The 26966-nt window shown below is 37.3% G+C and overlaps 1 protein-coding gene across 1 annotated transcript in view; it reads left to right on the plus strand.

Moving 5' to 3' along the window:
- Positions 1 to 26966, plus strand: part of SPEF2 (sperm flagellar 2) — a 184062-nt gene that overhangs the window by 82570 nt on the left and 74526 nt on the right. The window contains exons 16-20 of the mRNA XM_015139859.3: positions 560 to 816; positions 4655 to 4763; positions 5783 to 5940; positions 9699 to 9872; positions 13507 to 13581. Coding sequence (XP_014995345.3) covers positions 560 to 816; positions 4655 to 4763; positions 5783 to 5940; positions 9699 to 9872; positions 13507 to 13581 — 773 coding nt within the window. The remainder of the gene's footprint in view (positions 1 to 559; positions 817 to 4654; positions 4764 to 5782; positions 5941 to 9698; positions 9873 to 13506; positions 13582 to 26966) is intronic.

Below are 26966 nucleotides of genomic sequence, written 5' to 3' on the forward strand. Positions count from 1 at the left end.
ATTCCCACGTGTTGTGGGAGGGACCTGGTGGGAGATGACTGAATCATGGGGGCGGGTCTTTCCCATGCTGTTCTCGTGATAGTGAATGGGTCTCACAAGATCTGATGGTTTTAAAAACGGAAGTTTCTCAGCACAAGCTCTCGATTTGCCTGCTGCCATCCATGTGACTTGCTCCTCTTTGCCTCCTGCCATGATTGTGAGGCCTCCCCAGCCTTGTGGAACTGTGAGTCCAATTAAACCTCTTTCTTTGTAAATTGCCCAGTCTTGGGTACATCTTTATCAGCAGCATGAAAAGGGACTAATACAGGTGTGGCCAGTTAATTTTAATGTGTTAAAGCTTCTGGAATAGATTTGGAGGGCAGCAAGTATTCACAAAAGTATTTTAAGCAAAGGAGTGATTGTGGCACATTAGTGAGCCTAATCTTTTAGCTATGAAGTAATGAAATTCATGCAGTAGGAAGTTATTGTGGAGCTGAAAGAAAAAGGAAAGATTTATCATATAATTTCCAAAGTATTTGTGTCTAACAAAATATTCATGAGTTGTCCTGTTTCAATTTAGCGAGATACCTGTGAATCAGCACTGGATCCTAGATGGTTTTCCAATGACTTTAAACCAAGCACAGCTTCTGGAAGAAGCTCTTACAGGCTACAATAGAAACCTCACAGAACTGGAGAGAAAAAAAGCACAAAAATCCACATTGGCTATTGATCCTGCGACTTCCAAAGAAGTACCTCTTCCCTCTCCTGCATTTGATTTTGTCATATTATTAGACGTTTCAGATACTTCCTCAATGAGTCGCATGAAGGATATAATAGGTAAGCTGGACACCTTTTTTGATGCTCTTTTTACAATGAAAACTTTATTTGTTCTTTGAATCAGTGAGTACTCCCATTTACAATTATAAGTGAGTACAAAATAATCTACTTCAGCCTATCAAAGAATTATCTAGCTGAGCACAGTTGCCTCTTGCTCTGACTGTTAGCATTCAGCACTGTGGACAAAGACTGGAACTAGTGAATTGCAGTCCAACTGTAGCATCTCACTGAACCTTCCCATCAACTTGGGAGTTCCCCTGTCATAGGGGTGTTTTTTTGAGACGTGCGCATATGGAGGAGTGCTTTGTGGCTGTCTAGCATGTTTTGGTGGGTCACCCTCTTGAGGGTCATAAACCACATCTGTGCTGTAAGAAAGGATCTGATAACATCCTTTTCTTGGACTGAGTATTAACTCTGAAGAGCAGGTATCAGTCAGCTGAAGACTTCACATGATGGGGTTAAATCTTCTTGCAAAAATTCATAGTTTAACTATTTTGCAACCTTGAAAAAAATCCTTTATTCCACAAATTATATACTTATGGGTAAAAGCACTTCTTGAACCTTGGCTTTCTTACATATGACGTATCTGACCTTGAGAAAGTTACTTTATTATTCTAAGCCTTTGTGTCACAACCTATATGATAAAATGGCTCTTTTTTTGTTGTGGGTATTAAATGAGATCAGAGTTACATGTTTAGAACAGAATCTGGCACATGATAATAAGCATGTGGTAAATACATCAGGGAAAAATGATGGAAGACTTTGAAATCGACAAATGATTACCTGCACATCATTTTACTACAAGGCTGACTATTGCCTCTTGGGCCCTTGGGGATGCCTGATTCTATAAGGGTCTGTGTTTTTCATTGGTTTTGACTCAACTCTTCTATAACACTATAAATAGTAGGAAATTGATAGTAATGCAAATGATTCCTGTTCTTAGAAATGAAAGTAAATTTTGTCCAGCTGAGACAATTTCCACACTGTAAAAAAGATGATTTGAAATACTTGAGCCCAAGAGTTTGAGATCAGCCTAGGCAACATGGCAAGGCCCTGTCTCTGCAAAAAATAAAAATATTAGCCCAACATGGTGACACATGTCTCTGATCCTAGCTACATGGGAGGCTGAGGTGGGAGGATCACTTGAGCCCAGGAATTCAACGCTGCAATGAGGTATGATCACACCACTGCACTTCAACCTGGGTAACAGAGTGAGACCCCGTCTCCAAAAAAATCATATTGCTCTATACATAATAACCAGAATTTACTGGGGGAGAGCAAAGGAATAAGTGTTTAGAAGCAGCAGCTAATGGTGAAGAAGAAAGCCTGGGACAGTAGTGTCTCATAAGCCAAAGAAGGACAAATCTTCAAGGCAAATGTGTCATGTAATCCCCCTTCCAGACCAGCAGGAGCCTAGGCTGAGTGGGAGCCTAGCCACTAGGGTCAGGTGCAGCATGGGGTTCGGGGTCTATGGAGAAACCTGAAGAACATCATCACAGAGAAACATGCTACATCCAAAGCGATGTGGGCTACAAAGTCCTGCCAGGGCTGGGCTGTGGTAAATGATCCAGACTCAAAGCCAATGGGCAGGAGACTGGCGGACATAAGGATGGGGAATGGCCATTGTGAGAGTAAAAGTCTACATCGGAATGGAAGAAGAGGTGGCTGCCTCCGCTGTTTAGCCATTGGTCAACCTGAGACAGAACAGTAATGTTCACCCTCTGGTGAGAGCAGAAACAGATTTTGAGTTCAGGGCATCAAATACTGACCCTTTGTGGCTAATGGTGACTGAAAAAGAACAGGAAAGGGCTTCTGGGACTGATAGTGTTTATATATCTGGGTGCTGACTGTCTTTGGTTCATTAATTCATGGAGATGAATATTAGTGTATGCATTTTTTGGCAAGTATAATGCAACAAAGACTATAAAAATTAAAAAGAAGTCCAGAACCTGGAGTCGTATTGCCTGGAATCAAATCCCTTCTCTACTATTTATGAACGGTGCAATTTGGAGCCAATTATAGAATCTCAATCCCACTTACAAGTTTTTGTTGAGTATTAAATGACATAATATATGTAACAGCTTTTAAGAATTATACACTAAATTTTACCTATAAGTATTATAAAACAAGCCAAAATAAGGACTGAAATGTGTCCTTTGGCATTTTTGGTGACTGGTATGTGAGCCATTTCATGGAGGGTAGGAGAGAGAAGGAACGATTGCGGTGTGTTGAGGTGTGAGTGGGAGGTACAGAGATGGAGAGTGAGTGGAGATAACTCCCAAGAAGTTTATCTCTGAAAGAAGAAAAAAGAGCCATGGCCACAGGATATTTGTTACTTTTTTAGTTTTTTTTATTTATCTCTTTATTTATTTTAGAAAAGGGTCCATATATATATATATATATATGAAAGAGCTCAACTGATTTTTTTAGCTAGGGAATTAGTGAGAATAAAGGTTGTGTATTTTTATTCAAAAATGCCTATAAGCATAAGCCTTAAAAAATAAAAAAGATATCATTTAAGGCTGGTACAGCAGAAGGACACAGAAATTGGAGTTGTTAAGAGGCAGGGAGAACTTGAAGTGTTCATTCATGCAGTTTAGGTTTGCTAGAAAGCATAAAGTGAAGTCAGGATAATGCTGATAAATTTGGGGAAAAAGGAGGTAGGAATGTAGGGACTGGATGCTAGTGAAGAAATTCATCAACAATACCAGAGCTGGAAAGTTTGTGGTAGGAGTATAGGTCTTTAAGATTGCAAAGATGGAGCCATTCAGGATGATCACAAAATTCAGTGGCCATGGTACAGAGTACCACGAGTGAAGGGAAGGGGAAGGAGCACTGCCTGGGGCTGGGAGGTTGGGAGGTTGGACAGAGAGGAATGCTAATCCGTGCATTGAAGTCCTGACAGCCGCGAGGTAGCAACCATGAGATGATGCATGGGCATCTCCCAAGAAGGGCACTTCCACAGTTTTCTTCAGTTACCTGTTCCAATGTGATCCTTGGGTTTTATTAATCATTTCAAAGCATCGTTCTGCATTCTAAATTCATTTCACCTTGTTCTGTTATGAATGGAGATGAAGAACAACTGATTACTATATCCTGTGAGGGTTCTTCATTTGCTTGAACTGTATTAATTCACTATTCAATGTTTTCTTATATTGAGTAATTCTAATTTCTTTTAATCTAGTTCAAGGCTTTCTTTCCTCTTTATGATTTTTTATTTATTCTAAATTGGTGAGTATTCTGGACTTTGTATCATTAATCCAGAATAGGACTCAATCAGAGCTGTTGAGATTGGTTTTTTTGTTTGTTTGTTTTTGATCTCTTTGGGTCTATTCCTTTATGTCTATTCTGCAGGGAGATCATAAAGTCTAGAAAGAAACAGAATAATTTTATTATATTGCAATATAATATCAAGAAATAATTTTTATGTTGACGTTCCAGCCACCTTGTTCTTTCGTCTTAATTTTTACATCACCGTGTTAATTTTTCCAATTCTTTTCAAGTTAGTTATTCATGATGACCCATCATTTTTCATTCTCGTCTATCATAGACAATCCTGAGATCCTTACACTGAAACTACAGCTTATCTTAATGTTTTACTTATTTTCCCCAATTTCCAAGAAAACAATCGAATTCTTATCTCAAAACTATACTCTTTCAACATCTTTTAAAATATTTTTAAGTAACACTGGACCCAACATCTTTTAAAATATTTTTAAGTAACACTGTACCAAATACAGGACTCTATCTTGTTTGGCATCTTTCATCAGTATATTTTAGCAGTAAGTAGCAACTTTGGTTTTGAAAATTATCTAATTAAATAAATTTTATACCGTAGCTGAAGAATTGTCCTACAAAACTGCTCACGAAGACATCAGTCAACGTGTAGCTGCTGAAAATCAAGATAAGGGTGGAGACCAAAATTTAAGAGACCAGATACAACATAGGTTAGTTTTTAACTAAATGCTCTGCTTCTTGTTTCATGCTTTTAGAATAGATTGACAACCACTTTGGAATCATCAGACCTAGAAGAATATCTATTTCTTAGCATTCAGTCTTTAACAGGTTAAAGAAAACTAAGTAGTTTTGATAATTAGTGAAATATTTATGTGCTAGCTGTCATATTTAGAGCGCAAGTCATTATAGTCTGAAAAAAGAAGAATTAAATCAGGCAATACTTCCCTTTATGGTTACATGAACTTATAAGTTAATTATATGGAATCCTGATTCAGCACTCTTTAAGGAAATGCCGGTGACAGTGATGGAACTTCAAAAAGGTAGGCATCGGACTGTAAACTTCAAAAAGGTAGGCATCGGACTGTAAACTACTTCTATTTTGCTAAAATAAAATTATTCTTTTGGTTGTGTGCAATTTGCCATTGGAAAGGGAAATTTAGACAAAATTAGACAATTTTATGAAACCCTGATAAGTTTAACAATATGAAATGAACCAGGGAAGAGTAATTTGAGCTACATTAAGGCTGTCTGCTCTCCAGGAAGAAAAAAAAAAGTTTCAAGAATTATTCCAAGAACACTTTTGAGTAAAGTATATAAGTCTAAACCAACTATACTTACTCAAAGATCTCTTCAATTTCTATCTCTGAGAGAAAAATAGATGGCCTAGGTGAATCAGGCTGTAGCTACCATCCAAAGAGAGTTCAGAGTTATTCTACTAGGAGCATAGATGATGTTTTCTTAGATTTTCACTTGGAGACCTGAACTTACACTAAAAGTTTTCCTGAACCAATGACATTTGCCTCTTTTACTCTCATACATCTCAAAAAATATGTCTTGATGACATTAAGTAATTTCTTCTTTAATCTAAAATAAATAACATTGTTTCTTTTTCAGATGCAATTATATTGGCAGCCTATCTTTTCATTATGCATGTCGGATAATTTATGCTTAATATCATTCTAATCTTTTGATCAGTATGAGATATTCATATCATATTTTGATTTTGCAGAATTATAGGCTTCTTGGACAACTGGCCTTTATTGAAGCAATGGTTTTCAGAGCCAGAAAATATTTTGATAAAAATCAATGCTGAAATAGATAAGGAATCTTTATGCGAAAAACTAAAAGAAATTCTTACGACTGAAATAGTAAAAAAAAAGAATAAAGGTATTTACATTTGTTTATAGTCTTGAGTTTAGGCAACTAAAATGTGTGGTTTTAATGAGTTTGGGGCGAAAGGAAGATGTGATTCAAAAGTTCTTTCTTATGTTTGGATTTATTCTATCTACAAGTGTGTTCTGCCTCTGTCTTTAGCTTTCTGTTGTATGTGTTTCTGAATAAAAGATTTTTCTCTCTTATTTTAATCAAAAAGAGACCATCACTCTGAAAACATTGTTTTCATGTCAAAACAACAACAACAACAACAACAAAACCCAGCAGAGTTAAATTTAAGGATATTAATTCACATTTTATTCTCGGGATATATGCAATCTTTATTTGTTAATTAGATGTTTTTAAGTAAAATTAATGAAAATTAGGGATATTGTAGATAAAGGTAAAGGTTTTACTTTGTTAGCTTTAGCATTATAAAGAAACCATGTGAATTCCTCTTTTAGGATGGACACACTAGGCCATTTTTTCTCAAATCCACCTATTTTGTTATAAGTTTATTATTAAATTGATTATTAATTATATATTAACTTGCTTTCATGTTTTATCTTACACAAATAAAACTACACAGATCTCCTTCCTCCTTCATTCAACCAATGATAATTGCCCACTAACTTTTTATATTATTATTGAAGCTTTTTATTGAAAGAGATTTTAACTTCAGTCCAATGTCATATTTCCTCTGGGATTTTACCTTGGAGACATGATTTGAAAAATAAATGTTTCCTTTTTGTTTATCAATTATCCCAAATTATATTGGCAACTACAGTTTCTTGGTATAGTAAAAAATGGTCAAAGTTAATGGTATGAAAAGGATTCTAAAGTTGCCTTGATAGCGTACTGTCTCCTGTCACTAAATTTGTGACCTAACTACCATAATGTACCAGTTAATTAACATTAAAATAGCCCATAGACATAAACCACAATCACCATGGATATCCAGGAGCTCACACTTAGAAAGACAAGCTCCTACATCTAAATGCCTACTCCAAAAACTACCAGCATGAACCTTTCAAAGAGAAAACAATCATATAGTATTTTAAGAGGCTTAACATGTCATTTGACAGAATAGCAATCTTACAGAGTCTTGGTTGGGAAGCAGAAACAAACCAATTCTAACCCATAAAGGCTTGAAGTTATGGGTTAGAATCAGTTTGTTTTTGCCAACTATTAGACTCAACTTCAACATTTTCCTAAAGAGTTTGCATTCTAATAATCACTGACTACATTAATGGACTCAGTTATCACTTATTTAAGATTTATATTTCAAACAGGTAATTAACAGATGTTTAATCATTAAAACAATAAACATTAACCTAGCCCGGTGCTCTATATTAAACATCCCAATTAAGTTAAAAAACTGAAAGAATGTGGTACTTCTATATTCTGACCACAATATACTGTTAAGCAGGAAAAAGCAGGTTACATATAAAATAGTCTCTTTTAAGGAAAGTGTACATATTTATGTATTAAAATACATATGCACAGAAGAGTCGGGCAGCATATATAATACTTGATGGTGGGGAAGGAGATGGGACTTAAAGAGACTTAACAGGCAATTCCCCTTTCTACTTGTCTTAATTCTTGGATGCTTAAAACAATAATGATGAATTACTTCAAAAATCAGAACTAAAACCCCGAATTTCCACTTCGAAAGAATGTCTAATAGAATGAAACCTCCTGGCTTGCTGAAATGAAAAGAGTAATCCAAGGGTGGAGTGAGCACATGTAAAGAGAAATAGCCATGCAAGAACATAGGCATTCATCGCCAGCGGTCCATTCAGTAGAGCTGTGGGCCTCCGCAGTGTGAAGGGATGGAAAGACTGGGCAGTCAGGGAAGGTGTGCCAGGAAAGGTGAAACTGCATCACCAAAGGCAAAGGGTCATCACAATGATGGGAGCCTAGAAAGACTCCAGTTGGCCATGCTCCATCCCTCCAGGCATCTGGGCTAACCATCTCCTCTGACTGGGACACGCTTTCAGCAGAAATCCACGAGGCTCACTCCCTGGCTTGCTTCATGTCTTTGCTCAGACGTCACCCTATGGTTGGGCATACTCACCCTGGCACTCTGTCTAAAACGTAAGAAGCTGCCCACAACACTTTGGTCTCCCTTACTCTGTTCTATTTTTTTTCCGTAGCACTTATCACCATCTTAACTCTTGTATAAATTAACTTATTCATCATATTTATGGTTTGTTTCCTACCACTAGAATGTAAGCTTCATAAGGCCATTGATTTTTCTGTTTTGTTTTACTGTTGTATCTCCAGCAATCAGAACTATTGTTTGCAATATTATTATAATTATTATCATTAGAAATAGTAGTTTTACTTTATTGTTGTAATCCTTCCTTTTCTTCAAGGCATAATTCAGGTTCAATAAATGGTTGTTGCAGGAATGAATGAATTGCTAAGGCTTAATCGAGGATGTATGTACTGTGCAGTATTCTAAGTGCTTTGTATTCACTTATTAAAGTTAGTGATACACATTTCTTTCCCCTTCCATTTCCTCCTCACCCCACCTCTTGTATTACATTGCCCTTTACAGTCTTTTTATACTTATTCATTTTGCTTTCCCACTGGACATTTTCAAATAATCTTTTATTTTTCTCTTCATCTTTATTAGCTACTTCCAGATTATCACTTTTACATTTGGCACCCACTTGCTAACCCTTTATATCAGCTCCGTACACACAAATACACATATATTACTCATCACCCCCATGCCAACCACCACCATCACCACTCCTACCATCACCACTACCACACCACCACCATCACCATCACTATCACCACCACCATCACTACCACCATCCTCATCACAGCCATCACCACCTCTACCTCCACCACGATCACTTCTACCAGCACCTCCACCACCACTACCACCAGACCCATCACCACCTCTACCTACATCACCATCACCACCATCATCACCTCTGTCTCCACTACCACTACCACCACCACCATCACTACCACCATCCCTACCACAGCCATCACCACCTCCACCACCATCACCACCACTACCAGCTCTACCTCCACCACCATCACCACCATCATCACCTCTATTTCCACTACCACCATCACTACCACCATCCCCACCATAGCCATCACCACCTCCACTACCATCACCACCTCTACCTCCACCACCACTACCACCAGCACCATTACCACCTCTACCTCCACCACCATCACCACCATCATCACCTCTATCTCCACTACCACTACCACCATCCCCACCACAGTCATCACCACCTCCACCACCATTACCAGCTCTTCCTCCACCACCACTATCACCAGCACCATTACCACCACCACTACCTCTACCTCTGCCACCATCACCACCATCATCACCATCATCACCACCACCACCCCCATCACCACCACCACCATCACTACCACCACCACCGTCACTACCACCATCCTCCCCACAGCCATCACCACTTCTACCTCCACCACAGTCAACACCACTGTTATTAATACCACAACCACCATCACAACTACACCATCATCACCACCACTACCCATCAACATTACCACCACTGCCATCAAGAGGCAAGGGCAACCATATTTCTGACAAGGAAGAGAAGACTTGAAATCTTAGCTTTAAGGACTAGAAGATTTAAGAGAAAGCCCAAAACCATGAATTAACTTTAAATACATAAGAGTGTTTTGTATTAATTTAGATTTCTCTTAGTTCAAGTGAAATAGTAGATATCTAGAGTCGCTAATGAAGGTCAATTCTTATCATCCTTTTGAAGTTGAGAAGAAATTAGAAGAAAAGGAAGCTGAGAAAAAAGCAGCAGCTTCCCTGGCTGAGCTTCCACTTCCTACACCTCCTCCCGCTCCTCCTCCTGAACCAGAAAAAGAGAAGGAAATTCATCTTCATCATGTGCCTTCAAAAACTCCTACTGCAAAAGGAAAACCTCAATCAGGTGATTGACAGAATGATTTATAATCCTGTTTTTCAGTTTCTTAATTTTACTCAGTAAAGAATTATAAATTGTAGTCTATCTACATTCAGACTTTGGGCAACTTCAATCATATGAAACAAGGCTTTACACTCAGATGGAGGTGGAAAAGCTCTTGGAGTAGCTAAATGCGTAGTTGTTACAAAGCCCAGCTTCTTCGCTGTGTAGGAGGAGACATGGAGTCATCACACCTAGGTCTACTGATTAGAGTAAGATCACAGAGGAGAAGAGGAAAAGGCACAGAGCAACAGGTAACTTCAGGCAGATCAAGAGGATACACGTCTGTTTGCTGAACTACGGAGTTAGATTTATGTAATGAGTAACAGCATCTTAATAAAATAAGAATGACTATAGCTGGTTTTCCACCAGAATAAGGGAACAAATTAACAGCAACCAATAGAACTAGAATTTATATGTAATTGTAAATCTTCAGGACTATGTGATTATAAAAGTACAGAAACACGCTCCTGCCATCTCAGTAAACATATATTTATGGACATAGAGATAAAGAGCCTAGATAGAGAACATTTTTAGTTTAAGTTTTTTCTAGATCCTTAACTCCTAAGGACCATAAGTCTAGCATTCAGTGGTAGACAATAAATATAATGACAAAATTGAAGTGCTTAATTGTTTAATGCATGATATTGGTAGAGTGTCAGTATCTATTTGTGTGTGTGTATAAAACAAATGAGGCTTTGGTTTCTAGTTTCAGCTTCATAAATGGCTGACTGTGCAGTTACACCATGTCTACCTAAGTATGTTTGATACTGTGTCATGACCACACTTCTAAACTCTATAGTCTTATGGAGATTTGAGATAGGTCTGAATTTTTAAAATTAAACTTATTCATATTAAACAAAAAAAATTTGAAGACTTTAGTAAGATATTATGGTATATTAAAGACCATTTCACTCCAGGAAATTAGAACTTAACTACAGGCAAAATACACAAACCCTAAAAAATGCTTTTATCATGTCAACAATAAAACACAAAGACATGAATTAAATATACACCCTTTTCCCACTATCTCATTAGGAAATTTAAAAAACAATTCAGAGGTCTGGAGGAAAATGGAAATATGTAAAATGCTTTTTAGAACTGGGGAAGACAGGCTGAGCGTGGTGGCTCATCCCTGTAATCCCAGCACTTTGGATCACCAGAGATCAGGAGTTGAAAACCTGCCTGGCCAACATGGCAAAACCCCATCTCTACCAAAAATACAAACATTAGCTGGGCGTGGTGGCAGGCGCCTGTAATCCCAGCTGCTTGGGAGGCTGAGGCAGGAGAATTGCTTGAACCTGGGAGGCGGAGGTTGCAGTGAGCCGAGATGGCGCCACTGCACTCCAGCCTGGGGGATAGAGTGAAACTCTTGCCTCCAGAAAAAAAAAAAAAAAAAAAAGAAAGAAAGAAAGAAAAAGAACTGGGGAGACAGTTTTCACAGTAGGTCAGGTGAGCCTGGAATTATCTAATATAGTCCTTTAACCTATAGCTATGGCTCTACAACTCTTGCTTCTCCTCAGTTTGCTCTAGTCAAGAGTATCTATATATTTGAGCCATTTCCTGAAACCAGTCTCTAGTGCTTCTGATCAGGACCAGCTCAGTCTTTAAGTTTCTGAAGTTCGTTTGCTATTTTATAATTGTATTCTTGAATAGTGTGCATTGAAGAAATAATAAATCTATTGTTGCTTTAAAGAGTGGTTGTACTTGTTTTTTTTTTCCCACCAAGGTCAGGGCTAGTGCCTGCTATTTAAGCATGTTTAGAAAGGTTAATCTCCAGAGTCCTAATTGCTGCCAGCCAACCTCACTGTGATGGACATTGATGGGGCAGGAGAGCAGACAGTACTGCCCCTGCAGCTCAGGGAAGCCTGGTTAGGCAATTTAAGAGAGGAACATTTATCACAGGTTTTTAAAATTTTTTGTGTAAATAATTTACAAATTTTCCAAAATGGAACATTTTTAGAACTGAAAACCTGAGGCTTCTGAACATGCCCTACTCAAACATCTAATTACAATCTTCAGCAGAAGTTGAGATGAAAAGAGGAATTATTCACTAAAATAAAAAAAATTTTTTTAAAGGGCTAGAGAAGGTGCAGTACATTGAATCCTAACAGTTATTTTGTTAAAAAAATTGTTCTATATTTTATTCAGTTCCATATTTTATATTTGCTTCCATTATACTTGGGATTAAATTTGAAAAACTCCATAGTTAATGTTCCATTGAAGGATCTATTGTCAAATGCAGTATCAACTGTCACTATTTAATTGAGAATTACTTCTTAGTATGGCATAATAGAATAATACTACCTATACTTCTATTTAGGTTTTTCCTTCTTTCCCTCCCTCCCTCCCTCCCTCCCTTCCTTCCTTCTTTCCTTCCTTCCCTCCCTTCCTCCCTCCCTCCCTCCGTGTCGTCCCCTCTCTTTCTTCCAAATTTAGTGGTCAACTATTTGGATTTTTAAACATTCATTTAGAGAGATTAACAAAGTCACTTGTCTTATTTCTATGGAATCTTGGTTGTCATGTCCATGATATTTAAATGTAAGTGAGATCTGCTAGGCATTTATACATTCTTATAACTATCACTTCTAAATACAAAAAAAAAAAAAAAAAAAAATAGGATAGAGGGAGTCTGTGTCCATCACAGGCATTTGAATTGCCATACTGGTTCATCCTTTAAAATGAAGAAAAAAATATAGCCCAGGACCAAGGGAGGAAAATAATTAAATTTGTTTGGTAAATAATGCAGAATGTAGTGAATTATTTTTCAAGGAACAAACTCGTTAATTGGGACATCTCCAGATCATCAGTTTTCCAATTTCTCCCTTCCAATATGTTTCTGAACTATATCCTAGGGAATTTAAGATAAATATACTCACATCATTCTTCGCATCACAATTACAGTCAATGAAAAAATGTAGAAGTCACAAGGCAACAAAGCGTGTGACCAAGAGAAGTTCAGGGCGCAACATATCAAAACAATGTGGTTATTTACCTCTTCTTCAAAGTGTTTGGCCATCATTTTTATTTTATTTTATTATTTCATTTATTTATTTATTTAATTTTTAGAGACAGGGTCTCACTATGTTGCCCAGGCCATACTCAAACTCCTGGGCTCAAGCCATCCTCTAGCCTCAACCTCATCAATAGCTGGGACTACAGGTGCATGCCACTGTACCCGGCTTTGACATCATTTTTATGACAGATACAGTTGTCTTATTGTGTAGGCACATTCAATTGAAATAAATCCAAATACAGCCAGGTGCTTCAAGTGGATTTGTGATTATCTTTTAAAAACACCACAGCTAGTTCCATTAAAGAGTTTATGATCAAATCCACTACCAAATGTTCATATTAAAGTTAGGACTAAACATCTCAATGTGACAGAATAATGCTGCTATTAGAGCTATCATTCCAGAAGTTTCAACCCATAGTCTGTCTTCAGGATAATTTTAACTCAAAGTTAAGACCGGAGCCATTTTATGCAGTTCACAAATGTAACTGTTTACCTATGGGAAATAGCATTAGCTTGCTTACAATCATATAGCCCAAGTTATTGAAGTAAATCATCAATGATTTTTGTGTGTTGAATTTTGTTTAGAAGCCCCGCATGGTAAGCAAGAATCTCTTCAGGAAGGAAAAGGGAAGAAAGGTGAAACCGCACTCAAAAGAAAAGGTACAGCAGATAAAAATAGATATAATTACATGTAATTCTGCATTTTATAACTATCTCAGTGCAAATAGCTAGATTTGTATAGTAGTATACATTGACCACTTCTCTCAGGCATTTGTAAATCATAAGCCCTTGCGGAATATAGTCTCAAACTTTCTGCATCCTGGCACTTACCAGAGGCCCTGCTAAGAAAAGTGATGCTTGCCAGGATAATTTAGACAATATCTAATATGCAGAATATCCATTCATCAGAGATATTTTGACTGTTATCCTTGGGCTAAGCTGTGCCATCAGAAAGCTACATACTGAAACAAGTTTTCTTGGACCCCTTATTGAATTTCCTTCACTGATAAGCACTTTGGTAAAAAATAAAATAAAAATCTTACGTTACCTTGGAACATTCACAAAACTAAGAAAATAACCTTGGTACAATACTGTTAAGTAAAGTAGAACATTTAATCTTTATCATCTATTTTTAGTGGAACTCTTGAAGTTTTTGAGACCTGTCTACATTTTTTTTTTTTGTAATCATTTAAACCAGTAATTTATAAACAATTAAAAATGTGAATTAGGGCTGGGCGCAGTGGCTTATGCCTGTAATCCCATCACTTTGGGAGGCTGAGGTGGGCAGATCCTGAGGTCAGGAGATCGAGACCATCCTGGCCAACATGGTGAAACCCCATCTGTACTAAAAAAATACAAAAATTAGCTGGGCGTGGTGGCGCGCACCTGTAGTCCCAGCTACTCGGGAGGCTGAGGCAGGAGAATCCCTTGAATCTGGGAGACACAGAGGTTGCAGTGAGTCAAGACTGCACCACTGCACTCCAGCCTGGGTGACAGAGAGAGACTCCATCTCAAAAAAAAAAAAAGAGTGTGTATATATATATATTTTATATATATATATTTACATATATAAATATATATATTATATACATGAATTTGAATTAACAAATGTTTACAGCTTGATGTAACTTCTTGGTGTAACTACATACTGGCAAAGGATTTTAATGATTTTACTTTGTTCTAATTCGTATTTCATGCAATGGATTTTAATTCTTATTACTTGTTTGAGTTTCTTCAGAAAATTCTTCAACCATCAAAGAGTAAAGAGAACCTTGCAAATATTTTAGAGAACTTTGAGTTACTTTCCCCACCCTCAACCCCACTCCCTGCTTTTTTAAAGAATCATAAATTCCCTGGAAAATGTATGTCATGCATATACCCTCAATAAGTAAACTTTTAAAAGCCTATTTATGAGAGCTGGTGACCTTTTTAGGGTATTTGGATGTGTACTCTGTAACAATTTTTTTAACAGTCAGGTACTTTTAAGTTATCTATCTGAGTGTTAACAAGTTATTTTTGTTGATGTTGTTTTATTGAAAATTATTCTGACCTGACATTCGTATTTGGTATTTACTTTGTATTTCTTTTCTCAGTATTACAGTTCCATGGCCTCAGTTCTGAAATGCAAGCTATTAAGTTCAGCTTGTTTTTAGGTTAGGTTGGTTTGTCCTTTGGGTTTATTTTTATGTATTTATGTATTTATTTATTTATTGTCCTTGACTGCTTCCCTACTGCCCAGGTATCTTACACTTAATCTGGTGGCATTGCATTGCTTGCCTTTTTCAGTTAATTGTAAATGCCTATGGCTTTATCCATGGGACACTGTCTCTAAAATATCAGGCTTGCAAAGTTCTTCTTCTGCATAATGTTTGATTATGAAACAATAATATTTGATTTTAAGTTGTTGTTTCTTGTTTTGAAACAGGGTCTCATTCTGTTGCCCAGGCTGGAGTGCAGTGGTGTGATCATGGCTCATTGCAGCCTTCACCTCCTAGGATCAAGCAATCCTCCCATCCCAGCCTCCTGAGTAGCTGGGACAACAGGCATATGCCACCAAGCCTGGCTAATTTTTATAATTTTTTTGTAGAGATGGGGTGTCAGCATGTTGCCCAAGCTGGTCTCAAACTCCTGGGCTCAAGCAGTCTCCCTGCCTCAGCCTTCCAAAGTGCTGGGATTACAGGCCTGAGCCATCACACCAGACCAATTTTAAGTTTTTATAGAGTTATTTATTGTAAAGAATTTTGTTAAGAACAGTTTTTCTGAAGACCATGTTTTCACTCAAAACTCATGCATGACTTTCCTTAGTTTTCTAATTTAGTAGGCCAACTTTAATGTCCATTGAAATGAAATAAAACTTCCAGTTAAAAAAAAAAAAAAAAAAGTCCTCCACAACTTAACATAGCAGTGGGGGTGAAACTTTTATTATACCAATAATAACCTGGTATTATATTTTCTGAAGTAATATTATGCCCACTACATCATTCAGTGGCCCCTGTATGAAATCCTAGGTGATAAATTTTGTTCAGAATCAAGGGACAGGAAAATGCCTCTTCCTCTGGGTGACTAGATAATGGGCACCTCTAAATGAGAGCATTTTCCTTTGTGTTTTGGCTGAGCAGAAGTTCAGAAAAAAAACTCATGGCTCAGGTTTAGTATCTATGCAAAGACCTAGATCTCCATGTGTGCCTTCTGATTCCTCTCCTGATTTTGAACTTCTACTTTAAGTTATATTTTTCCTGACCCTAGTTTCCTTTATGTTCTTTTTTCTATTTTACTTTATTTCTGTGAAATAGGGGGATATAATTTCTAAAGTAATTGATAGTTGGTGAAAGAAAATCCCAGGCTCTAAAATACTTATCAGTTGGATTCATACTGAAGCTGCTGTAGCAACCAATTAACTAAAGATTGAAACGCAGTTATGGATGCATGCAATTTACTTCTTCCAGGTTCATTCAAGTGGCATTGTCATGAAGTATGTGTCTTTTTAAAATTGTTCATCACAAATTGCCAGTGCTGTTGCAGTCCAAGAGCGTGTAATGTTCAAAATACAACATGCTAAAATAGACGTTTGGACATTTAAATATATATAACCATGATTCTCACAGAGAATCTCACCTTTCTCTAATTATATAATATGATGGGTTTATATAACTAGAGCTAACTGGTGAGTTAACACTGAGATAAAAGTTTTAGTTAAAATTTTAAGGACTATAATTTATGCTCAGCTCTCACTTGTTTACTAATAGAATAATTTTCATATTTTACATTACTCATCCCTTTTTTCTCATCAGGATCAAAAAAGCAAATGAAACATCATTATAGAATCATCGAAAATAGAAATTAAAGACTTGTGTATATTAGGTACCAAAGCATCAAATTAGACATAATTAACACATGCTCTAAGAGCATCCTTAATAAAAGCATACAGACTCCAAACAATTCATAAGCAAACACAAGTTCAACAGCAAAATACATACATTGGAGGCATGTAGCTAGCTCAAATTAACTACAAAGACTTCCAAATATTTTTTGCTTTTATTTTACTATTCTATTGCATTAAATAATATTTGAAATAGGTGAACTCTCAAGATTTAGACATTTTTATGTTACATATAAATAATGTGGTTTTGGACATCCTTCCTGTGGAAGAAATAATTTTATTTCTTAATATTTCAAATTAACACCATTGCAGGTGAACACCATTAATTGTTCATCTGTTTATTTCACAGGCCATTTGATACCAATTATATTTAAAGTGCCTCCTAGTTGAGGAACCATCTATTTTTTTCCTTTCTTCAAACTTATTATTTCCTGCTGTCGATGTCTTTGATTCATTTATATCCTTCTCTGCATAGTAGATCAATCTCTACACTTCTCCCTCCCAAATCTTGACACTGAGATGCCATTAACAATGGTATTTAGAGTGTTCTTAAAAAATATTTCACCTCCTTTTGAGCCCATTTGCCACTGTTCCATTATGTTTCTTCATTAAACAATGGCTTTTCAAACATATAGCCTTACCCAGGAGAGATGTTAATTAGGAGCCAAATGAAGAAAGTTCTCAATAATCAACTAAATTCAGAAAATGCCAAGTTACATCAAGTTAAAATGTTTTTAATTACAGGATTTTTTTTTCTATAACAATGTGCATTTCAAAGGGAGCAGGAGACACCATATGTAAGATCCCAGGGCATTCTGGCTGCAGAATTCTTCTCCCTTGGAGGAATATCTGTTGGGATCAGAGTTCTCTGGAACAAACACTTGGAAATAATGCCATCTTTAGTTCCGATGCTTTGCCACATGTATTAGTGTTAGTATTGTTCCAGTGTTTGCCTTCTGATTTGTCTTACAGGGTCAATTATTGTAGGTGCTACCAAGCCACTTAAAATAATAAATTTAGTATCAATGTTATAAGCATTAATGTCATAGGACTTTTCCTTAGTTCACCTAAAGACGGGGTTCTTGTCCATCCCATGGCCATGAAAATTTAGGCTCACAAACGGTTTGAAGGGTGAGTAAAACAGGGTTTTATTGGGTGAAAAGGGAAAAAAAGAGGGAAACAGGGACTCTCGCAAGGTCAGAGTCCCTCCACTGGAGCCCTTCCTGCCTGGCAGTTTGAATCCCTGTTTCCACACAGGAAAAGGAGGGGCCAGGCTCCTCCCCACCACAAATGGTGTGAACTTCCCAAGTCTCCACCTTAGTGGGCAGGCTGGTTGGAGTTTCTCCAGGGACCCCCTGCTACCTGGCTGTCTCATTCCCCTCTCTAAAGAAGTACATCTATCTAACTATTTGTTGTTAGATTAAGGATAAGGACAAAGACCCATCTTAACTGCTTCCTGCTGACAGGGGTCGCTGTTTTGGGGAAATGGCAATCAGAGCTCCCTCAGAGGCCTATTTAAAGGTTCCCAGCAGAAGGGGCCATCGTCAGATGCTCCACTTGCATGACTATTTACAGTTTGATGGCCTGAAAGCAAGAGCAGACAAATGGAGTTATTAGAAAATATGTATCAAAACGAAACAAGGGGAGGGATAAGGACAGCTCAAAAATTCTGAGGCCTTTTACCAGTTTGCACAGGGAGAGGGAGGCCAAACCCCAGCTGGTTAAAAAAACTCTACTCTTTTGCTGGCATGTCAGGCTTCTGGGTTCCCTTCCCCTGAGCCCAATCCTAAGCCAACTAGTTTAAGGCTTGGGAAATAAACTCTTTCAAGTTTGTAGGATGCATCTGAGGGGAGTGTCCCATAGTACGGAGATACAATTACCTGTGAAGAGAGGGCAGAGGAGGAGAAAGAAAAAAGTAACACCTTTTCAAGGAGTCCCAGAGGGTCAGGATGCATTTGAAAGGGATACAGAATGAAGATGAATGGTCACCCATCTAGAAAGTGGGGAGCAGGCATCCCTGGTTTCTGTCTCTTCCTAGCAAATAACCAGGGTACATGAGGGAGAGGGAAGCGTGTCCACTTTCCCTCTTCCATACTTGCATCTGAGTGATTTTGGCAGGTCCCGCCACGAGTGCCAAAGCACCTTGCACCCATGAAGCAGGGAGGGCCTAGAGAATAGGAATTATCTGCTCTTACCCATGTATGCCTTATCTCACCTGCTGCCAGTAGCCCTGGAGTTTCCTATATATCATTTATGTCATGGATACTAACTTGACCTTTATCCATGAAACAGGAAGCTTGGGGTTGACTTAATCGGCAGGAATCAGCCACTCTCAGCTTTGCTGTGCCTTTTAACCTCTGTTGTCATTTGCCCCTGAATTCCCTAGATCCAGTTTTCCTTCCTAGGGCTTTGACCCAAAGCTTGGAATTGAGTTTGGTACAAAAATGTGCCTCAGGGAGTTGCGTGGACTCCTTATCATGAGCCGAATGCTAAAGTGACACTGTGGAACTGAGTCCTCCTCCAACAAGGAAGAGGAAAAAATGTCTTGTGACACACCCAGATAACAAGTAGCTATAGTTATGCTTGCTAGGATTTGGGTGCATGGGGCTTGGGTTTGGTTAGCTGCCTTGGTCTTACTTTCCCAAAAAGGAAACCTCCGAGTGATGGGCATCCTATTTATTCCCATCACCTCGCAGGATTTGCAGGATAATTGCTTAGAACTAGAATATCCATTCAGATTTTTATATTACTCATCCCTTTTGTTCTTTGTGACCTTGAGCCAGAAATTGCTGGTTGGTTCACAGGAGTAAGCTAGTCTAAAATGTAGGTGAAAACTTAAAAACAACCAATGACTTTTGAATTTAACGACAAATGTTTAAGTTTTGAAACATGATTTATCTCTCTCCTGTCCTCATTTTTGTTAAAAAGTCATCACAGGACTGAATGGTTTGCAAAATAGATTTTAGTCTTATACTTGGCCTGATTATTTGCATAAAGTGCAGCAATAATAATTATTTCTGTATAGGCCTTTTGGATTGGTTTTGATGGAAGTCTGTTCCATAAGGAATCTCACATGAGACCTTTTAAAGCCAAGCCCAACCATGGCTTTGTATCCTCAAATACCTGTGAGGTGGGTGGCCGTCTTCTCTTATGGTCCCAAGATAAACTTGGAGCTCCTGAACCTGTTAGAGACTTTTTTTTTTTTTTTTTTTTTTTTTTTTTTTTTTTTGAGATGGAGTCTAGCTCTGTCACCTAGGCTGGGATGCAGTAGTGCAATCTTGGCTCACTGCAAGCTCTGCCTCCTGAGTTCAAGCAATTCTCCTGCCTCAGCCTCCCAAGTAGCTGAGATTACAGGCACATGCCACCACAGCCAGCTAATTTTTGTATTTTTAATAGAGACAGGGTTTCACTGTATTGGCCAGGCTGGTCTCAAACTACTGACCTTATGGTCCACCCATCTCAGCCTTCCAAAGTGCTGGGATTACAAGTGTGAGCCACCACACCCGGCCAGAAAGTGATATTCTTTACTGACCACAGGTCAGGAACCCTGTACAGGGACTGCATAGATGAAGGTATGAGGCCAGTTTCCCCTCCTGGCTTTTATTGGCTCTGCAAGTAGAGATTTACTCCTTAAAGGGAAGCATACCCTTCCAGTCAAAGCCTTGGTGAAATAACCTCTTTCTCCAATTGTGTCCTGTTGTAAAAGAAAAATGGATTTTTATTGCACTGATGCAAACAACTATATTGCCATAAGTATACTCACAGATAGGTTCTAAATTCTGGAGGAACCAGGCAGAGAGAAACAAACATGCTCCAAATTTTGATCACAGGAGTATACTTTGCTTATTCCTTAATTATTAAAGGCCATAAATAGCTCAAAATAAGTTTCCTTGACTCTGAGAAACAAAATAAGGATCAGCAATATTCCAAGCAAAAGTCAAAAAGGTTGCTTCAGTTTTCTGAGTTCAGTCCATTTAGTTCTTGCTTCACTTGATATTTATGAACATTTCAGCTGTTCGTGAGTTCTGTACATTTTTTTATTCCAGTGTCACAGTCTCCAAAGTTATCAGAAACCTGTGTTTGAGAGCATCTGTTAAAGTTCTATAGCTCATTATAAACCATCTTCGAAAAGGATTAAAACAGGACAATTGTCTGTGGATAGCAAAATGTCCAGGGTAGTTACAGTTAGAAATATGATTGACAAAGAAGTTTGGTTTTCTCCATGGTTTTCAATAACTTAATGTAACAACCTTAATTATGATTGATAGCATAAACTTAGACATCAGAATTTTAGAAATTTTATACAATTTTGGAACATATATTAGCATTATTTACCAAGATATAACCTAAAGAAACTTGAGCATCATTTTGGCAATCCGACATACCTAAACCTGTCAAACAATCCTGTTTACTTCTCTTTTCTGGACACTTCAGGGGCCCTCTGAAGTATTCAAAAAGCCAGGTGCCAGTGAAGATAATTTTGATACTGAAGTTTGATTTTGGGAAGCCTTTTAAATATGTGTGAAGCACTTGATATTATTAAATAGAATTCCATATTACCGTAAACTATTTATTTTGCCAAAATGATGACTCAGAAATTTTAAAGAAGCACAAACCTTTTATATCCCTTTACAAATTTTACCAAAGAACAGATTAATGCCTTAGGAAAACCTTGTTATGCTTTTATTTCAGTGCTCAATTTACAGGAAAACCGTATAATACCCTTTTTGGAATTTAGTCAATATGTTCACATAGAGAAACTTTTCTGCAAGATTACTTTCCACAATTATTGTACCACTTCTTTGAACCTTCAGCTTTTTCCTAATTTAACTCAATACAATCCTGTAACCCTAGGCAAAGTTTTACATTTCCATGCCTTCTTATAACCTTTTACTAAAAAACACATTTTACTGTTCTTACACACCTTGCATATAAATCTATTTCTAATAGTTTCAATTAACTCCTATGAATTTTAACTTTAAGGTAAAGCTTGGTGAGTTGCTTTAATTGTGTGCTAAGTGTAGCCAAGGTTTGCCTTCTTAATTAAGGGTGTGGTTAGTTCCATATGTGCCCAGACCTTACCAATTGTGAAGTCACATGTCAACAAATAGTTCTCAAAACCCAAAAAGCAGTTTGTAACCTTAAAACACTTAGCAAACCTTGCATCTGACCTGGATTTTACCAATAGTCTTTCAGGCTGTTTTTACTTCTTAAAGATTAAAGTCACGTGAACTGAAAGGTACCACAGCTTTTAACTTCCCTTAAAAAATGTATTTGATCCAAGTGCTTGTCTTTCTTTAGGTCAAATTAATTAGAGCTCTTTTCACAGACATCACACACAGTACATACATAGACAGGGAGAAGAAAATCCATTTGCTGGGTGGGGTCCTTTAAGAGACAGAGATGGTAAAACATGCAGACATTGAACCAGAGAGGGCTCATCCCCTAATGCAGTATTACTAAACAAAGCCTTGCCAAGTGGTTATGCCCCCAGGATGTAAAGCAAGATGGAGGCTTTCAGCACAAGCCATACAGACATGCAAAGCACACCAGATTGGCCACAGCCTAAGACTAGCCCCAGTCCAAGACTAGCCCCACAAATCCTTTTTCAGAATTAAAGCTTTACAGAAAATATGAACAGTATTAGTTGAGGGGCCTGGCCTAGTAAAGGTGGGGGGAAACTTTAAAGGTTAACTGCTGACAGGATGGAGAAGAGGAAAGGAAAAAAAAAACAGTTTAAAAACGTCTAGGAAAGAGCCTCTTACTCTTATGCAAGTTGTTCCTCCACCAGGGTGATGCTTTCAATTACTGTCCAATGGAGTAAAACCCTTTGGCTGGGGAAGGGGAAGACTGTGGTGGCTTGTGGCTGGGAACCAGCCATCCAGCTGGTCAGGACCCTGGGAATGCGTCCCAGTCCTGACATGGGGCAGGGAGCATCGGGGAGCTGATGTTTATCCATCTATCTAGTAAAAAAAATGAAAAGGCCATGAAAAGACCTGGGATTCACAGGGGTTGGGGGCTTGGTTTCCCCCACCCTCAGAAGTCCAAGGATGAAAAGGCTTAGAAGCAACAGTGAGCGGTTTTGAGTCCCCATTTCACTCACTGCTTTTCAAGTCCCACGTTGGGTGCCAAAAATGTTGCAAGACTTTTCCTTAGTTCAGCTAAAGATGGGGTTCTTGTCTGCCCACAGCCATGAAAATTTAGGCTCACAGATGGTTTAAAGGGTGAGTAAAGCAAGGTTTTACTTGGTTAAAACAGAAAAAGGGGGAAACAGGGACTATTGCAGGGCCAGAGTCCCTCTGCTAGAGCACCTCCTGCCTGGCAGTTTGAATCCCAGATTCCACACAGGAAACAGAGGGACCAGGCTCCTCCCCACCACAGATGGCATGAACTTCCCAAGTCTCCACCCCAGTAAGCAGGCTGGTCCAGGGATCCCCTCCCACCTGGCTGTCTCATTAATGCCACTTAATTTGAAGGATCTGGAAGAACAGAGGAAAAAAGACAAAAGTGAAAGGAAATTGAAATAACTAGATCATCTATGAGAGCAGAGACTCTTAAATTAAAAGTATGGTTTTGGGACCAGCAGTATCTGCATCTGCATAACCTGGAAAATTGTTAGAAACATAGATACTAAATCTGAAACTCCAGGAGTGGCGCCCAGCAGTTTTGTGTTTTAACAAGCCCACTAGAGGATTCTGATGATCATTAACATTTGAGAACTACTTTACTGGAGCCCAAGGCTTACTGCTCTATTGTAGCCACTGGAAAATCAGAAACATTCAATGATTTCTGGTATATTATTTATAATATACCTCTTCCTTCAAATATTGAAGTTAGATTACAATAAAAAACATGTTTATAATAACGCTGTTGAAATACAAATAAAAATCCAAAGCCCTTAAATGAGGAAATTAGCACATTCAGCTCAAAGACACAATGCTTATTGTGATGACTCATTAATCAGAACAACCTGACAAGCAAGATGATGAAGGAAGTATGATGCGTTTAAGTTTTAACAGGATTAATTTCTAAAATAGATTTTTATCACCTGAGACCTTTAACAGAGGACAATAAGTGGCACAATATGCAAGGTCATCATAGATTTATAGCAAATGCAAAATACATTGGGTTTCATTGGAAGGTTGATGCCACACATACAAAAGCTGGCAATTTATGATTGATCATGGTTCTGGTAGCAAAATTCAACCATAGTCATCTTTTATAATACAATTTATAAGCACAATAACAAACTACCTCTTACAGAGTACCTTTTATGCACCAGGCACTACACAAGATAATTTACATATACAATCTCATTAAGTTCTCACAATCACCTATGAAGTAGAAATGATCATTTTACCATGTCAAAGATGAGGAAATTGACAGTCAAAATGAATAAAGAAGTGTTTTGTTAAGAACTGTTAACCTATGAGGAGAAAACAAAAAAGAGCTTCTTCACTCTTTGGAGAATATTATCTACCCTCCCACATTAATTTGCACACTAAATTGCTCATAACTTTCCTGGATTTTGCCTCAATAATGTTACAATTGTTTAAATAAATTAAATAAATACTATTTATGCTCTTAAGTACGAGTCTTTTAATGAATCTGTTTATCAGACTGTAGTTTAAAAATTTTTACCAGAAATTTACCAAAAAGAAAATTGGTATGCAAAATAAATAAAATCATCTTAAAATCAACGAGCCAAGTAAATAGTAGTATAAGAACTTCTGTGAGTTTGCAGACTTCTAAGTATGAATCAAAAGAACATTTATCAATATGAAATACATCAATAGCCACTAAAAGGCAATGAGGTATGACAATCAAAAGCATCGAGTCTACAGCCACCCTGCCTAAACTGAAATTCTAGCTCTGCCATTTACCATATATGGGTTACCTCTGGCAAGTTACTGTACCTTAATATGCCTCAATTTCCTCATCTGTGAAATGGAGTAATAGGAGTATCTACTCATGTGGCTATTATAAAGAATAAGTAAATGTGCAAAAAAGTAAATAGTACAGGGTCTGGCCCAGAATAAACTGTAAATAAATATGGACTATTATTATTGGCCCCAGACCAAGTTACTAAAGACAGTGGGCAGAAGGGGGAATCCTTTGCAAAGCTGACCTGGAGAGTTCCCTCTTGTCATTGATTATAAAGATGCTAAAATTAGGTTTTATAAGCAACCCCAGATAACCAGTCTTATTACTTTATAGTCGTCCACATTCTGTATCTCCAGCTCTACATAGAGTAACAGCATAAATTTTAGGACAGTAAGCAGAGAAAGCTTTCCCTCCATGAGCTTTTTCAGAATAGTTTTTCAGCAGTGAGTTCTGAGAACACATGCTCAGTCTCTGGCTCCTTGCTCAACACTGGACCTCTTCTCTTCCTGGTCATGTTGCTTCAGTCTGGTCCATTTCTGAGCTAAAATTTTCATCTTATCTAATACACTCTAAATCTCCACTTTGATTGCCATTGTTGGCAGCCCAGGCAGCCATTAGCACTGTTAACAAAAAGATAGTTTTTGCTGAACATGGTTGACCCCCAAGGCAATAAGAAAGCCATCACTGTTAATTGATCTGCTTTCTATCTAGTGAAGCTGTTAATTAAATTAAGTCCTAGAGGACATATTTTGCAACAGAAAAGTAAAAATAATGCCTTTCTTAAAAGAAAACAACAACAACAAAAAAACACATAAAGCGGACTTTCCCTATCTTTTCCTCCCTCCTACAATTCTCACCTCCCAATCCTTTTACCTCCCTGAGGAAGGCCAATTTAATTTGAAAGTGTTTGCTTTTCCTAATGCCCTCTCATCAATTGATCCTCTTATCTTAGAATTAACTATTTACTTTCTTAGTTGTAAATTTTGGTTCCAGCTCTTGACTTTTAATTACTCAGACCTTCACTGAGTTCCTATTATTATCTCTTTGCTCAAACCTACTGATCTGTCACTTTGTCTTTGTTTCTTTATTTATAACATTGATTTTTAAAATCCAGTGTTCTAAAATTGAATTTCTCTTTTTACTGCATTTTATTTTTATTTATACTCATTGTAGTGCCGTGGGTTTCTGTGTGATACTACCAGGTTCTTACAACAAAAAAATTGGTAATATGTACCTTTACCATATGCTAATCCATAGATTATTTTCCAAACCTTTAATCCATGAGCATGAGGAATAGTTATACTGAGGACTCAATGATCCAGCTCTACAAGTAAAAGCAAACATCTTATTAGAAAATGAAGCCTTCATATGGTTGCATGGAGGATACTTAAAAAGTAATGCTGCTTGTTACACTTAAGATGCTGATAAAGATGTTGTTCAAAAGTGAATATTCACTAACGCATAGATTCATTTTTATTTGTTCAAATATTTTGCCCTTCAGCATTTTCATTGTTAAAAGTTACACAAAAGTTGTATAGAATCAAAGCACAATAGTCCAGAAATATTCCCTGACTCTCTCTGTTTTCAATGGATGATCATGATGTTTAAGAAAAGAAAAAGAAACTCATTTCAGTCTCTAATTTATCATTACAAAATTCTTCTTCTTAGGAATTTTATTTAGAGAAATTCATTTTAAATTGGTCATAGAGTTATCATTTGTACTTCACCAGAGATTCAGGTCAAGGGAAAATCGTTATATAGAAAAATATAGCAAATTGTGAAAATTGTCAGTTACTGCCTAAACAAAGACTTTCTTAAATTTTTCTAAATTTTATATAATTTAGATATAACTTCAGATCTACAGATAATAGATACTGTTTTTAAATATATAAGTGGAGATCACCTAAACTGCCCACAAGATATAATTAACAATTTCTCCTCTACTTACAATCCACTTATTTTTAACTAACATAAAAGTGGAAGATGTATTTGTTTTTCTAAACGGCATTATCATTAAATAATACTCATTAAAGAAATACATTTTGGAGGAAGAAAGTGCTCCTAGTTGTACAGGTGTCTGCAAACTGCTTCTAAAAATTTCAATAATTAATCTAAAGGTAAGTGGAATTTTAAATGGAGTGAATTTCCAAACTGTAATAACTTGATCTTTTCAGGGAATATTAGTGCTCTCTGAGTTAAGGACCAAAGTTGTTCATACCATAGGGTACCACTTAACAGATCTAGATTCCCCTCTTTATGTCATCAGGGAAAGTGAAGTGAA

Source organism: Macaca mulatta, chromosome 6 (genome assembly GCF_049350105.2).
Source record: "Macaca mulatta isolate MMU2019108-1 chromosome 6, T2T-MMU8v2.0, whole genome shotgun sequence".
Taxonomy (NCBI): domain Eukaryota; kingdom Metazoa; phylum Chordata; class Mammalia; order Primates; family Cercopithecidae; genus Macaca; species Macaca mulatta.